The 16,352-nt window shown below is 38.7% G+C and overlaps 1 protein-coding gene across 5 annotated transcripts in view; it reads right to left on the bottom strand.

Annotated features, from left to right (window-relative positions):
* The window catches only part of PPP3CC (protein phosphatase 3 catalytic subunit gamma), an 88,978-nt gene continuing 72,626 nt past the window's right edge, over positions 1–16,352 (bottom strand). For 3 of the 5 annotated variants that reach the window (XM_024747708.1, XM_024747704.1, XM_024747706.1), the window contains exons 11-14: positions 9,355–9,436; positions 8,636–8,733; positions 1,606–1,635; positions 141–503 (exon numbers count right to left, since the gene is read on the bottom strand). In XM_024747708.1, coding sequence (XP_024603476.1) covers positions 286–503; positions 1,606–1,635; positions 8,636–8,733; positions 9,355–9,436 — 428 coding nt within the window. In that variant the 3' untranslated portion in view covers positions 141–285. Of the gene's footprint in view, positions 504–1,605; positions 1,636–8,635; positions 8,734–9,354; positions 9,437–16,352 lie in introns of all 5 variants that reach the window. The other 2 variants (XM_024747707.1, XM_024747705.1) reach the window with 2 other exon arrangements.

The following is a 16,352-nucleotide window of genomic DNA, read 5'->3' as shown; positions in this document are numbered from 1 at the left end:
GGTTTCCAAGGCCCTTTTACTAGGGGGAAGGTCCCCTTTATAGCACAAGACTTCACTATGTATCAGACAATCAGATCAGTTCCTAAAAATTAGGGGGGGAAAAAAAAGGAAAAACAAAACACATTCACTTTTTATGTATATATTAAACATAAATTAAAAGAATTTATAAAATGGTCACCTTTCTTACAGAGTAAATGCAGAGTGTATTATGAATGCACCTCCAGGTTTAAGTTGTTTCAGTTGTTTTTGTTTTGTTTTCCAATAATAAATAAATAAAATTGATTGTTAAGTCTTGGATCCACCTGTGCCACAGCAGGGCTCTGAGTCATTACTGGCTCTTCTCCCCTTGTCACTCCTGTGCGCAGCGTTTGGTTGGACCAATTTCACCGGCCCATCAAAGTACTGGCTATCTTTGCGGGGTGGCATCCGCTCATTAATTCGGTCCAGACCTCGGGCTTCTTCAAAACTCCGGATCCTGTGCTGAAGCGAAAACCCTCTGATGGCTACAGAAAAACAGGAAAGGGAGGAGCTCTATTAGACAGTAAAGCGACCAGCTTTAAGTTTCTTAGCATACAGCAACCTCCTAGAGAAAAATACAGAAGGGTGGCTGTGGAGCACATGTCTGGTGAAGGGATTGAGCAATATTTGATTTCAATTAGCCTGGTCTGAAGCTACTGCTTCCTTAAGGCCCAAAGGGCCACGGAAACTGTGAAAGTCATTTTCATAGCTCAATTAATCATAGCAGAAGTAGACCTGACAAAAAGCCCCAATACATTTGAAAGAGTCTCTTATGGGCCAGAAACGTGCTCAGTGAGAGAGAAAAAAAGGCAACACTAGAATAACAGAACAAGTTAAGCAGAGTAGCTGCTCTAACACAAACATCACATAGACCACACAAAAAAGTTTGTTTAGAAGGAAAGCTTTTTATCTTGCACAACCAGGAGCTGAATGTAAGTTAAAAGCCATCTAAAAAATAGTTCCTAGATATTTTCTTTCTGATTGAACTTTTGTATCACCAAGGAAAGGCATTCCCATTGTGAACCATCTTATCTAACAGAACAATGACATTTATAACACAAGTTTATCGATTCCAATGGTTTTCATCCTCAGAATTCATAGATAATTTGTTACTTAAAATTTGTTTTCATAGAAACAAAGATAATTTAGCTTGACTGACTTAGGGCAACCTCAAAAACAAATCAAACTAACTCCTATCTACTTTTGCCTCCACTTTTGATGTCCTTTGGAATCATTAGATAAAGAGGCTGAGGTTTGAATTTCTGATAATCAAATGGATGCCTCTTGGATATGCAAGGGCTATGAGATTACACCATTTGAACCCCCATGACCAGTTGCTTAAGCTTCAGTCATTGCATTAAAACTGAGAGAGCCCAGAAAGGACTTCAGCTGTGGAGAAGATCATTTAAATTAATACAAATACAGGACACAAAGGAAATACTTTGTGAGCACGCCTAGAGATATCTCTTCCTTTCCTCACTGTTACAGTTCTGGTGATGCAATAATAAAAGATTTCGAATGTTGACAAAGCTTTTAAAACCAGTAGACAGACACATGATCACATCTATCATAGGAATATGGCCATACCTTCCCGGGCCTCTACCGCTTCTACTGTGGCTGTAAGAGGCAGGAGCAGTGGCATGCAAAAATGAAGGCAGAAAAAGAGTGAGTAAACCAACAGCACTGCTGCCAGCACAGACATCCCAGCGTCCCACCTTTAAGCCTATTCTCATCCCTAATAAAAGTCGACTAGTTAGAGAAGCGACAGGATTACTGCGAAAAACTAAACTGGGGGGAAATATGAGGTGGGGAGAGTTTCTAAGATTGTTCACATTGTGAGTGGCACGAGAACCTTTTAGCTAATGTCATCCATAGCTAAGACAATGGGGTCAATCAAGCTGACTAGAAGAGACAAGAGTTACGACGTTTCCCTCATTTTAAATAGCCAGCTGCTCATCTACGTCTTAACATTCACATATCAAAATATGTCCAGTCAAATCATTTAATATTACAACTGTTCTTTAGTTAGATCTGTAGCTGCTGTGTCCTATTAAAAAAAGTTACTTAAAACTATTTCTTAATGATTTCAAGCAACTTGTGTGGGGTCCAACTGTCCTTAATGAAAAGGAGTGGCCGTTGAATAACAGACTGGCATTTGGAAGGAGAGAAAAATGGGTTATAAGTGAAGGGTTATTTCTTTTCCGGGGGTGGAGTACTAAGCTGGCAAAGGCATAAATCTATTCAATTCTGAATACAAATTCATGTACCATCTGGGAGGAGAGACACAGCAGAGGCTGACATTTCCAACCCACATGGCTTCCATTCACTGTGCAAGACAGCAGGCCAATTACTAAGAAGGCCCTCTTCTCCCTCACTTTTGGAAAAGGAAGCTATTTAAGAATTAGTATCAACAGGTAAACTTTCTTGCATCTTCATTTTAAGACAGTAAAAGCGCTAATATATGAAAATGTTACCAGTTGTAGCAAGAAAGATCTTATTAGGAGAACCCTGTCAGTTCCTCCAATACCAATTTTTTAAAAGAAGGCAGGGAAGAATAATGAACAGTAACACTTTGCTGTTCCTGAGGCTTTTTATATCCATCAGAGAGGAGAAACTGGAAGAACTGAAAATTAACTTCCCAAGGCAATGGGGAAAATGGAAACTTGGAATCAACTTATCAACTGCTTACATTTGTCAACCATGTGTTGGCACGTGTTAAGGCAATGTCACACCCTCTCAAATCTCCTCACATCGAACAAATTTTCACAAGAAAACAATAATGCCTTCAAACAGTACATCACAAAAGCAACTGTTAAGAAGTGGGAGAACAAGGCTTTACCTGAAATTGTATACACAGTGTCAGTTAATTAGAATTTAAAAGCTATGTGTGTGGCAAAATGTGTACTAGTATCACATTGTTTTGGGTCCTCCTAGAATTGCTTTTTGCATTGGGTATTAAGAGAGCCTGCACTGAAGGATATTCCTTACAAGAAACAGTCGTATAAAACTGAGAAACTCTTTTTTCTTTTCCTTTACTGAAATATACTTTTCTTTACTGAATGAGATCTCTTTACTGAAACATAATTCACATAACCATAAAATTCACTTGTTCAAAGTGATAGTTCAATGATTTTAAGAGTTGTGCAGCCATTACCACAATCTATGGTTAGAATATTTTCATCACCCCCTAAAACCCCATTTCCCTCCCTCATCCCTTTCCCTAACTTTACAGTCAACCACTAAAGTACTTTCCGTCTCTACAGATTTGCCTGTTCTGGACATTTCGCATAAGTGGAATCATATAATCTGTGGTTTTAGTGATTGGCTTCTTTCACTTAGCATAATGTTTTCAAGGTTCATTCATGTTGAGGATTGTATCGGTACATAATTCCTTTTTATGACTGAATAGTATTCCACTGTATGAATATACCACATTTTGTTTATCCATTCATCAGATGATAGACATTTGTGTTGTTTCCACTTATTGGCTATTACAGAGCATGTTACTATGAACATTTGTGTACAAGTTTTTGTGTGGCTACGTTTTCATTTCTCTGGGTATGTAACTAGGAGTGTAACTGCTGGGTCATATGATTAACGGTATGTTCAATCATCTAAGAAACTGCCAGATTGGTTTCCAATGTGCTGCTCCATTTTGAATCCCCACCAGCAGTGTATGAGGGTCCTACTTTCTCTCCATTCTCACCAACACTTGTTTCTATCTGCCTTTTTGATTACAACTATCCAGTGGGCTTAAAGTGGTATCTCATTGTGGTTAATGTCTAATGATGTGGAACATCTTTTCACATGCTTATTGGCCATTTGTATGTCTTCTTTGGAAAAATGTCTATTCAATTTTTTACCCATTTTAATTGGGTTATTTGCCTTTTTATTATTCAGTTACAAGAATTCTTTACAGTTTCTAGATACTAGTCTCTTATCAGATGTATGCTTTGTAAATACTTTCACCCATGCTGTGGGTTGTGTTTTCACTTTCTTGATGGTTCCATTTTCAGCACAAAACTTTAAAACTTTTGATGGAGTCCAATTTATAACTGACCTGCTTTTTATCTTATGGTCTTTCCTCTTTATTTTGGCTACTAGGAAGCTTGGAGTCAAATTTGTGACTGACTACTGGCTTTCACTGGTTTGTTTTCCTTTGTGCTCCAATTTCCAAGCATATTTATTTCCCTTCACTGTGTTGGATGTATACTGTAACTTACTCAAATCCCCCTTGGAACAAGGTGGGGTATAAATGAATGTAGGCTATAAGGCCATATAGGATGGGATATTGTTGGTTGAAGGCTCTCCAAGTAAAGTTACATGAACAATAAAAGATCTTTTTCAGCTAACGCTCCAGTTTGCCAGTGAACCTGTGGAACTGAGACTCTGATGGGAAAATGACAAATAAACTCAGTTCTTGTCAATCAATAAGAGAGAATAAGAAGCTCTAAAAAGTTGGCTGCAACTTTAGTTTTGTTCTTACACATTTCTGAGATTTCTATCAATTTTGGAGTACCAATAAACAATCCTATATTGATTAAAACACTCATATTCAAATCAGGAATGAAGAGAAACTGCATATATTTGGGACTGAGAACAAAAGATAGACCAAGGATTATAAACAACAAATCTCCAAATAACACATCCATAAAATTCTCTTTGCTACTTAGTAATCCCAGATTTGCAGATTTACTCTTTCAAATCAAGGTCTAGAAAAATTTCATTCAGATTAAAACAACAACTCTGTGGATCAGCAAATTTCCAAAATCTTTCAAGAAAGGATGTATAGGATGTTCCTTTCTTTCTTTACCCGTATCACTACCCATTAACTCTAAAATGCTTTGTCAGAGCTGCTCTCAGAATATTTCACATGACTAATAAGCAGAGCAATGACGGAAAAGTATTTTGCTTACAAGAAACTGCACATCTCAGAGGAAAAATTCAGTCTGAAACAGTTTACTGATTCTTCCTATGAAACTACAGAACTTAAGAAAATTAATTTTATACTTCCAAGGAGAAAATGTTCACTCTTCCTTATAAATAACTAAACTCTAATATTTCAGTATTCAATTTGAAAGAGAAGGAGGAAATCAATCCTATAAAAAGAAGAGGGGGATGGGCTTCCCTGGTGGCGCAGTGGTTGAGAGTCCGCCTGCCGATGCAGGGGACACCGGTTCGTGCCCCCGTCCGGGAAGATCCCACATGCCGTGGAGCGGCTAGGCCTGTGAGCCATGGCCGCTGAGTCTGTGCGTCCGGAGCCTGTGCTCTGCGATGGGAGAGGCCACAACAGTGAGAGGCCCGCGTACCACAAAAAAAAAAAAGAAAAGAAAAGGGGGAAAGGGGGCTGTTCCTATTAATCAATAGCCCTGGAATGTTCACAAAATGCAAAGAATTCCTATAAGAGGCAGGGTGACAAGGAAAAGAAAAACTTAAGTAGAAGCAATTCAAAAAACAAGGCGGGCAAAAAAGCACTGAAACTCTACTTTAAGTTGTTAATGCTTCAACTCCAGTTTTCTTGCCTAGAATTAGTCATCCAATGACTTGATCTCATGTTTCTTCCCCTTGCTTGACCAGATCTGTTTATTCTGACAAATATCAACCTTATCATTCCTGGGTTCCATAAAGTCCTCTCCTTAAAGTCAACGCCCACGTAATTTTCAGAACTGACACTCTGGTTGAAGCGGTGACTGAGGCACTGTTGTAGGATATGGTTTGCAGGCAAAGAGGCAAACTCCCTTTCTGACTGAGAAACTCTAACCCCCCAAAATTAAGGTATAAAACACACAAGTGAGGCATATGATGTGCATAAATCTGAAGTGTACTGCTTAATACATTTTTATATATGCATGCACTTGTGTAACTACCACCTAGGTAGTGATATAGAACATTCCCACTACTCCAGAAGTCCCCTGGGCTCCTTCTGGGTCCATATGCTCCCACCAGAGGACGTGCCATTCTGACTTCTTTTACCATTGATGAGCCTGCCAGTTCCTTTTTTGTTGTTGTTGCTTGTGTTTCTGAGAACAGAAAGCACATATACCTATCGAGTGTTTCACTTCAGTGCCTGGGACACGGTGAAGCTCTTTTTAAAAAATAATTATTTATTTATTTTTGGCTGCTCTGGGTCTTCGTTGCGGTGCGTGGGCTTTCTCTAGTTGGAGCAAGCGGGGGCTACTCTTCGTTGCAGTGCGCAAGCTTCTCATTGCGGTGGATTGTCTTGTTGCAGAGCACGGGCTCTAGGCGCGCGGGCTTCAGTAGTTGCAGCATGTGGGTTCAGCAGCTGTGGCTCGCGGGCTTAGCTGCTCCATGGCATGGGGGATCTTCCTAGACCAGGGCTCGAAACCATGTCCCCTGCATTGACAGGCGGATTTTTAACCACTGTGCCACAAGGGAAATCCCAGTTCTTTTTTTTTTTTTTTGAAAACAGAAAAATAATTTATTCCAAAAGATAGCAGAAATAAATTCATCCTAAAAATATACTTTGGCATAATTCTGGTGGGACAGATCTTCCCTCTGAACATGTTCTCCTATTGACTGCCCCACTGGAGTCTTCCTGTCTTGTAACAGCTCTTAAACACTTTGCTGATTCCCATGTAGTGAGCAGGCAGGAGCCACCTTCAAATCCTCAGGTTCCAAAGAGAGAGTCATATATTTCTCAGAAGACCAGCATTTTCTATCTCAGAGGAGTGCATAGACATTTTATGGAGCCTGCACAGTTTAAGTAGGTACACAATTCATCAAAGTGTAAAAAAGGTGATGGGAAAAAAAATACTGCATTGTAGAATAAGATGTTCAAATGTGCTGTGAATGTTTAAGGAAGCTGGTGGCCAAAATAGGCAAAGTCAAGGAAGGTGGTCTAGGTATGGAGGTGATTTAACATCTCTTCATGACTAGAGATAACAGCAAACTGAACAGGTTACCAACAAGGTGATGATAACTCCCAGTTGGGACCCTTAGGGATGAACCAGGGCTCCAAGAAGCTGACGAAGCCCCAGAACACGCTCATCACGATGAGAGGCACCGTGAGGCCCATATATGCCACGGTTGCTTCCCCGCCTCCTCACTTTGATCCCACCCAGAAATGTTAGTCTGCTTGTTCTTGCACATCATATAAATCAGACAGTCTGTGCTCTTTTCGGTGTAGCTTTTTTAGTTTACCATGATGTCTGTGAGATTCAACCACGTTTTTGCATGTATTCATAATGCTATTTTTTATTGCTGAGTAAATTCCATTTTATAAATATAACACAATTTATCTATTCTACTATCGATGGGCATTTGGTTGTTTCCCATTTTGGACTATTATGAGGACAGCTAAGGTGAGCATTCTTATGTACATCCTTCGGTGGACATATGCACTAATTTCTCTTCGATAGAAACCAGGCACGGGGGCTTCCTTGGTGGCGCAGTGTTAAGAATTTGTCTGCCAATGCAAGGGACATGGGCTCGAGCCCTGGTCCGAGAAGATCCCACATGCCACGGAGCAGCTGGGCCTGTGAGCCACAACTACTGAGCCCGCATGCCTAGAGCCCGTGCTCCACAACAAGAGAAGCCACTGCAATGAGAAGCCCGGAAGGAAGAGTAGCCCCTGCTCGCCGCAACTAGAGAAAGCCTGCGTGCAGCAACGAAGACCCAATGCAGCCAAAAATAAAATAAAATAAACAAAAAAAAAAAACAGGCATGGATTTGCTGGGTTGTAGGGTAGACATATGTTTTGCTTTATTGCCCAACAGTTTTCCAAAGTGGTTGAACCAATTTACAAACCCACTAGCAATGTATCTAGTTTTAGTTCTCCACAAACTCATCAACACTTGGTATTGTCACACTTATAAATTTTAGCCATTCTAGAGAATATGTAGTGGTATCTCACTGTGTTTTTATATCCATTTCCCAGACGGGTAACTATTTTAAGCACCTTTTCATATGCTTTTTGGCCATTTTAATACCCTCTTTTGTGAAGTGTCTGTTAAAATCTTTTGACCATTAAAAAATTTTGCTTGTTTTGTGTTTTTCTTATTGAGTTGTACTTTTTTTTTTTTTGCCATGGGGTGCGGCATGCGGGATCTTAGCTCCCTGACCAAGGATCAAACCCATGCCCCTTGTGATGGAAGCGTGGAGTCTTAACCACTGGACCACCAGAAGTCCCTGAGTTGTAGTTCTTTATAGAACTACAGACTTTATAGAACTGTAGACTCTGAATATAAGTCCTTAGTCAGACATATGTACTGCAAAAATCTTCTCCCAGTTTATGGTTTGTCTTTTTCCTTTCTTAATCATGAATTTCTGTGAATACACATTCTTAATTTTCATGAAAGTCATTTATTCAATTTTTCTTTCAAGGTTAGTATTTTTTGTGTCATATTTAAGGACTCTTTATCTACCCCAGTGCTTAGTTTCCATACCTTCTTCTGGGAGTTTTACTGTTTTAGATTTTACATTTAAGTTATAATTCATTTTGATTTAGTTTTTGTGTATGGAGATCCATTTTCCCCCAGAGATAGATATCCAATTGCTTTAGTACCATTTATTGGAAGAAGCCCTACGTTTCAATTTGACATTGACTGCTAGGTAACGGGAGCACACCTTCCATGAAAGGAGCATTTCTCATACTCACCTGTCTCAATAGTCTGCTTTCCTCCTGAGAGTACACCCAAAGGGAGTGTACCTGTAGGAGTCAGGCCCTTGAGAGTCAGCACACTCTCACTCTCTTCCCTGCAAAGGAAGATCAAAGCCCAGGGTTAATGCTAGGGTGTCTACCTCTCAGTACCTACAAAGATACTTGAAAGAAGTTAAGAAAAGATGCGCAGAGATGGAGGATAGGTTCTCCTTCTCCCTACCCCTTCTCTGACCCAAAGAAAGGGATGTTTTCTGTAAATATTCCAATTAACAACAATTAGCCAGGTCTTGTTTTCAATTAAAGCCATTTAATAATCAGGTGCTGTTCTAATGTTTTCCATATATTACCCCATATAATCCTCCAAAGAACCTTGTAAGGCAGATCTGCTATTATCACTCTTTTACAGACCAGGAAAATGAGGTACAAGATCACACAGCTGAGAAGATGTAGAGCCAGGATCTGAACACAGGCAATCTGCCTCCAGAATCCACATTAAATCACTGCACTCACTGCACTGTATCTAAGCTCATACCAAATAAATGTTTGCCAGGCATTTCTAGGCACTTTAACATGTAGGTCCGATTCAAATTGTACTCAACCCAAGAACAACAGTTCTAATACCAAACTCCAATTCTAAAACAACTGTTCTGAAATCAACTTCTAAATTACTCTCAAAATGCTTTTATCCCACAGTGTAATGACAGAGTTATCCTTACCGAAGAATTGAAAAGACCCGTGCCATCTTCCCAATGGCTCTGATTTTATTCTTGATGATCTCCTTTCGAACTGTAGTGCCTCCTTAGAGAATACAAAGAATAAGTGAGTTAAAGGAATATGTTAACAGGTTACTTTTAAAAAATGCAGGATGAAGCATCTTTCTAAGTTAAAGAAATTGTTTTTAAAAAAAGAAATCAAGGCCTAAGTTTGTTTAAACAAACCAAAGTCCCAGGAAGTTGTAAGGAGCAAGAGAAAAAAAAAAATAACCCAGAAGAGAGAAAAAAAAAGATGATGTAAAAAATGGAGGGGCCACAGAAAAGACAGACTGAGTGGACCTATGAGGTAGGAACTTATTTGTGGTTCTGGAATGTAAAACACAGGGAAGAATGAAATACACACATATAAACAAAGACAGTTGCTACAGCAAAGATCTCTTTTGAGAATGCTGTGGGCCACCTCAGGATGCAGGGTTTGGCCTGCCAAATGGCAAGTGATGACTTGAGCAGTTGTCTTCTGCATGTAAACACAACACACAGCTAGCTCTCCTGAACTTAGTGAGAGCTGCTTTCATTTTACAATCCTCACTTACTCACAAACCGGTGAGTTATTTCCTACCATAGACAACTGTGCAGTGTAAATTATGATGATGGGTAAGGTATTTTATAAAGCAACATCAAAAAAGTTAACGTTAAGACTTTACGGCCTTTTCTCATCCAAGATTTAGGAAACAGCTCACACATGAGAAGCCAATGTCCAGGCATGCATCAGGTGACCGCATTCAAACGTCAGAAACTAAGAAATGTGGCCTCTCCTTCCTCGCCCCCCAGTTCTAAATATCCTGCAGGATCATACAGCAGGGTTCAGAGAAAACATATACATTGAAACAGAAAGGGAGGATGGAGGGCCTGTCTGAAATTATTCAACTACAACTAAAAAAGTCTAATTAATAGATTGTGGTGGGACAGACAGCGAGTAGTAAGCTCATAGCACATTTTGGTCAGATACCTTTCTGATAGCTTGAAATGTAGTGATCTTCAGGGAGAAGAGACACCAAGAAACAAGGAGATGAAAATAGAAATATGGGAAGAGAAATTTAAGTTTGCATGGAAGAGAGAAAAGAAAAAATCAAAGCGAAATGCAATGAGAGAAGCAGGCTTTTATCTTTATCAGCTCAGAAGAGACATCCTTGGTATCACGATAGAATATTAAATTACAGATTTCTTGCCAGGAGTGTTTCTATTTCTTAAAAGTTTTACATTAATTCACATCTATTATTTTCCAACATGGTCTATCCCCATAGATCATGAAAATAAAATTAGACAAAGAAAAAGATACTATTTGTGGAACAAATAATGCTGAAAACAATGAATGAAAACAAAGGACAGAATGAACAGCTTACAAATCTCTTAATAAGAGCATCATGTTTTTATATAATGGATTCAATATCTTCTCATATCTTTCTAGAGATATTATAGTTTTTTCATTTTTAAGTTTTATATTTTCTCCAGAATCTCAAGTTCACTTGAGTTGCTTTTTGCTGTTTTTGTTGTTGTCTCTCTTAGACACTTTCCTGAAGAGTCCTATAATCCTTGGTGCCTGCTCATCATTAAGAATGAGGGACTAGAAAGCTTTCAGAGTTGGTAGGTGGGCTGCTGACTTGGAGCTTTACATACACAGAATGACCAGGGTGGGTCTTTGTTAGGGAATTCTCTGTATCAGTACTGAGATTGCATACGGTCACGTAATTCACCTGTTTTTGGCAAAGTATCGACACCCTCAGTTGTATCCTGGTCCAGAAATTCTTTGCTTTACGCTTTTTAGAGGTTAGCCTCCAGTCTTGGAGAAGAGGCAGCTAGGACTTCAGCTGCCTTTCAAACAGCTTTTACCTACTCATTTTAGCTCAGCCCCCATCTCCCTCTTCCCCTCAACTCAAGGTCCCCAATTCTAGCAACTGGTGTAGGCTACCAATTCCTTTGCTTTTTGAGGATTCTGTACTGGAACTCGGTATTCCCCATTACTAAACTGGTCTTTAGCTTTCTTGAATCAGCCAAGTCAGTAATACTAATTCATTTGTTTTCCAGCTTCCAAAATCCCTACAGAAATCTCCACATTTTTGTAGGCTTATAAATTTGTAAAAATCTCTTTTATTGTGAAGTATGATAAACATACTGAAAAGTACACAAAACAAATGTATAACTCAATGATTTATTAAAAGCAAATGGCCATATAACCAGTCAGGACAATAAACAGAACCCTGCCAGCACCCCAGATTCCCCACCTTGGGCCCTTCCTAATAATTAGAGTCTCCCTCTTCCCAAAGAAAATCATTCTCTTGACTTCTGTTGAAATCACTTTCTTGCTCTTTATAGTTTTATCACTTAAGCATGTATCCACAAGTACAAGTTTTAATTTTTTTTTAATTTTATGTAATTGGAACAATCAAATAACGTATTTTTGTGTCTGGCTTCTTTTGCTCAACATTATGTTTGTAAGACGCAACCATGTTTTCCCTGTTCCTGTAGTTCACTGTCATTATTGTATACAATTCCACTATATGAATATGCCACAACTTATTTATCCTTTCTCCTGTCAGTGGTCATTTGGGCTGATTCCAATTTTTGGCTATGTTGAATTCAGCTGCTGTGAATATTCCAGTGCATTTCTCTTTGCTGCACATATTTCTCTTAAGTACATTCCTATAATTAGAATGCTCAGTTATAGGGTATGTATATGTTCAATTCTGGATAACAGTTTAGCATTATCTACTAAAGTGGATGTACCAATTTACACTTCAGTATATGAGCATTCCTGTTGCTACACATTCTGGCCAACACTTGATGTTATTCATCTTCACTTTTAGCCAATTTGGTAGGTGTGTAGAATCATCCATTGTGGTTTTAATTTGCATTTTCATGATGACTAATGTGGTTGGATAACTTTTCATATTTTTACTGGCCATTTGGATACCCTCATTTGTGAAGTGCTCATTCAAGTCTCATCTCACTGATAGGTAGTTCTTTATATATTCTGCATGAGTCACTTTTTGGTTGTGTAGCAAATATCCTCTCCCACTCTGTAGCTTGTCTTTTCACACTCTTTTTTTAAATTTTAATTTAATTTTATTTATTTTTTCCCACCCCGCTGCATGCGGGATCTTAGTCTCCTGACCAGGGATCGAACCCATGCCCCCTGCAGTGGAAGCACAGAGTCTTAACCACTGGACTGCCAGGGAAGTCCCTTCACACTCTTTAAATAGAGTCTTTTGATAGATACAAGTTCTAATTATTATTATTATTATTTTTCCGGCGGTACGCGGGCTTCTCACTGTTGTGGCCTCTCCCGTTGCGGAGCACAGGCTCCGGACGCGCAGGCTCAGCGGCCATGGCTCACGGGCCCAGCCGCTCCGCGGCACGTGGGATCCTCCTGGACCGGGGCACGAACCTGTGTCCCCTGCATCTGCAGGCGGACTCTCAACCACTGTGTCACCAGGGAAGCCCCATTGGTTATTTGTCTTATCTTTTTTACTTCATAAGTCTTGCCATGGATTTATCAATTTTATTAGTCTCTTGAAAAGAGTACATTCTGGTTTTACTGCTCCTCTATACTATATTTTATTTATTTATTTATTTATTTACTTTGGGGGGGCTGCACTGCACAGCTTGTGGGATCTTAGTTCCCTGACCAGGGATTGAACCTGGGCCCTCAGCTGTGAAAGTGTGGAGTCCTAACCACTGGACCACCAGGGAATTCCCTATATTTTATTTTCTGTTTTCTTATGCTGCTCTTAATTTTTTATTTCATTCCACCTCCTTTCTTTAGGTTTAATGTGCTATCCATTTTTTTCCCTTAACTTCCTGAGATAGATGTTGATTTTTCACCTTTCTTCTTTTCCAATTTATGCATTTAAGGCTATAAATTTTCCTCTATGCATGGCTTTAGATGCATCCCTCAAGTTTTGTTGTTCTATTTTTTCTTTCAATTTATATCATTTTGTATTTAAGCACTGATTTTACAAAATGTGGTATAAAGGTGAACTAAATTTACAACTTAATTTGTTCATGTAAATTGCCTTCAAAATACACTGCAGCTAAGATGTGTATAAAATTTTACATACATTTGGAAGAAATCACACAGAAACAGTTGCTTTTTCAACAAACTTGGCTAATTTCACATCCCTTTTGGTCAGTCCCCCACGGACATGTGAGGTGAGGGGCATATGGACCTTGTTGTACACACTGAACCATTCTGGTGATGATTCATCTTCTCTGCTTGTAGGGTAACTTGAGACATAAAGCCAGATGCCTGATTACAATATTTGAAAGACAACTCCTTGTAGATGGCACCTCTCTCACTTAATTCTGACCATCCTGCTGCTTTAAGGTCAACTTGGTTCCTCTCCTCTGCTGTCAACCAGTGAACATCTGCTGAGGTTCTGGTTCCAGCTCCAAACCCAGGCCTGCCTGGTGCACTGCCTGCCCTCAAGTTTTAATATGTACTGCTTTTTATTTTCATTCAGTTCAAAATATTTTGAAATTTTAATTGTGATATATGACCCATGGGTAATTCATTTCATTTCATTTTATTTTATTTTAATTTTTGGCTGTTCCATGTGGCATGTAGGATCTTAGTTCCCCGACCAGGGATTGAACTGGTGTCCTCAGCAGTGAAAGTGTGAAGTCCTAACTATTGGGCCGCCAGGGAATTCCCCATCTTATTTTTGTTTTAGCATTTATTTCATGTAATATTAATCTATCTACAACAGCTTTTCTTTGGTTAGTATTTGGACTATATATTTATTCTCCTTTTACTTTCAAATTTTCTGTATCTTTATGTTTTAGATGTCTCTTATAAACCATCATAAAATGTTTTTAAAAAAAATCTTACCTGACAATCTGTCTTTTATTCATTTACATTTAATGAAGTTGCTGATAAATTTATCAACATAATTTATTCTATTTGTCCTAGTGTTATAGGTACCTTCCCTCCTTTCTTGCCTTCTAGGTTATTTTTTTTTATCATGCCATTTTTTTCTATAACTTAAAGGGTACATACTTTTTAAAAAGCCCTCCTTTCTTTTTTTTTTTTTTTTTGCGGTACGGGGGCCTCTCACTGTTGTGGCCTCTCTCATTGCAGAGCACAGGCTCCGGACGCGCAGGCTCAGCGGCCATGGCTCACAGGCCCAGCCGCTCTGCGGCATGTGGGATATTCCCAGACCGGGGCATGAACCTGTGTCCCCTGCTTCAGCAGGCGGACTCTCAACCACTGCGCCACCAGGGAAGCCCAGCCCTCCTTTCTTGAAAATTACTCTTACACCATGCATCTCTTACTTATCAAAGTATAATGTTAACAGGTACTTTTCTCCTCTCCCCAGATAATATAGCGTCCTCACACACTTTAACTCTATCCCACTGCCGACTATTATGGTCATATATTTTAATTGTCTTTTAAATCCAACAAAAATTATTATTGTTTAATAAGGTCTAAATTCACTTGATTTACCCACATATTTTCTACTATTTGTACTCTTTATTTCTTCCTGACTCTCCAAGCTTCCATCTGGTATTTTCCTTCTGTTTGAATAATATTCTTCAGAATTTCATTTAGTGTGGGTCTCCTGGTAATTCTCTTAGTACCTTTTTTAAAGGGAAGAATAGCTGAAAAATGCTTATTTCTTCTTCATTTTTGAAGGGTATTTCTGCTAGGTATAGAATTCTAGAGGTACCAATTAATATCTTTCAGTACTTTGAACATGTCATTCCATGGTTTCCTGCTTCCATTGTTTCCATTGAGAATCTACTGTCAGTTTAATTGTTCTCTTTTGAAAGTAATCAATTTTTTTTTTTCCTAGCTGCTTTAAGATTTTTTTCTTTGTCTTTCACCTGAAGCACTTTTACTATGATGTGCTTAGATATTGTTTTCTTTGTATTCATTCTGCTTTGGTTTGGGGGATTTCTTCAATCTGTGGCTTAACTTGTCAGCTTTAGAAAAATTTCAATCCATTATCTCTTCAAATACTGGTTCTACCCCATTCTCTCTCTCTTCTCTAGGATTCCAAACACACAGGTGATACCTATTCACTGTATCCTCCATGTCACTTATACTTTTTGGGGTATTTTATTTTTTCTCTTTGTGATTTATTCCAGGTTGTTTCTTCTGACCTATATTCTAGTTCATTTATTCTTTGTTTAGCTTTATTGAATCTGCTGTTAATTCATCTGCTGTGTTTTTTATTTTTCATTCCTAGAACTTTCTTTTTGTGCTTTATCAACTCTGCTACATCCCTTCTTATAATTCACAGTTCTCTGCCAAAATTTTTAATCTAGTCTTTTATGTTCTTGAATAGTTATCATTGTTTTATTTTTTAGAATAGTTAAAGTTTGGTCTGATAAAGCCAGTGTCTGGAGAACCTGAGGGTCTGTTTTTATTTTTTGCTCTTTCTGCTGGTTCTCATTCATTTTGTTATGTCTCCTCATATGCCTAGTTATTTTTGGTTGTGAGCCATGTATTATATTTGAAAGACAGTTTGCAGTAGTTTAAAGTTCTACATAATGCTACCTTAGTCTAAAGAGGTTTGCTTTTACCAGATGCTTGGGACTACCTTATTTAAATTTCAGAGACTGAAATGACTTGAAGACAGGGTGTAGTCCCTTCCAGAGCATTCTATTTCCAGTTCACCCTTACTCTTACATAGATGCAACCTTTGGGGGTCCCAAACCAATGAGCAGAAGCTTACCAGCACTCAATTCATCTTTGGCAAGTCATGAACCCCAACTTTTTTTAGCTTCTATCAAGAGGGCTGGTCAACCTCTCAGCCCCCTCTTTTGATATTCATGAATGCCTTTAGGAGAAAATTGGTCCCATACGTAACCAAATGTCTTACCTCTCTGGATTTATGCCTTTTTCCAGATCTCTACTTGGTAATTCTTTATTACTTTCTTAGTTTTCTGAATGCCTTTGAAGCAACTTTTTAAAATATTTTGTCTACCTTTTCTAGTTG

The sequence above is a fragment of the Neophocaena asiaeorientalis genome, unplaced genomic scaffold (genome assembly GCF_003031525.2).
Source record: "Neophocaena asiaeorientalis asiaeorientalis breed wild unplaced genomic scaffold, Neophocaena_asiaeorientalis_V1.1 scaffold429, whole genome shotgun sequence".
NCBI lineage: Eukaryota > Metazoa > Chordata > Mammalia > Artiodactyla > Phocoenidae > Neophocaena > Neophocaena asiaeorientalis.
This window is presented reverse-complemented; position numbering and strand designations above follow the sequence as displayed.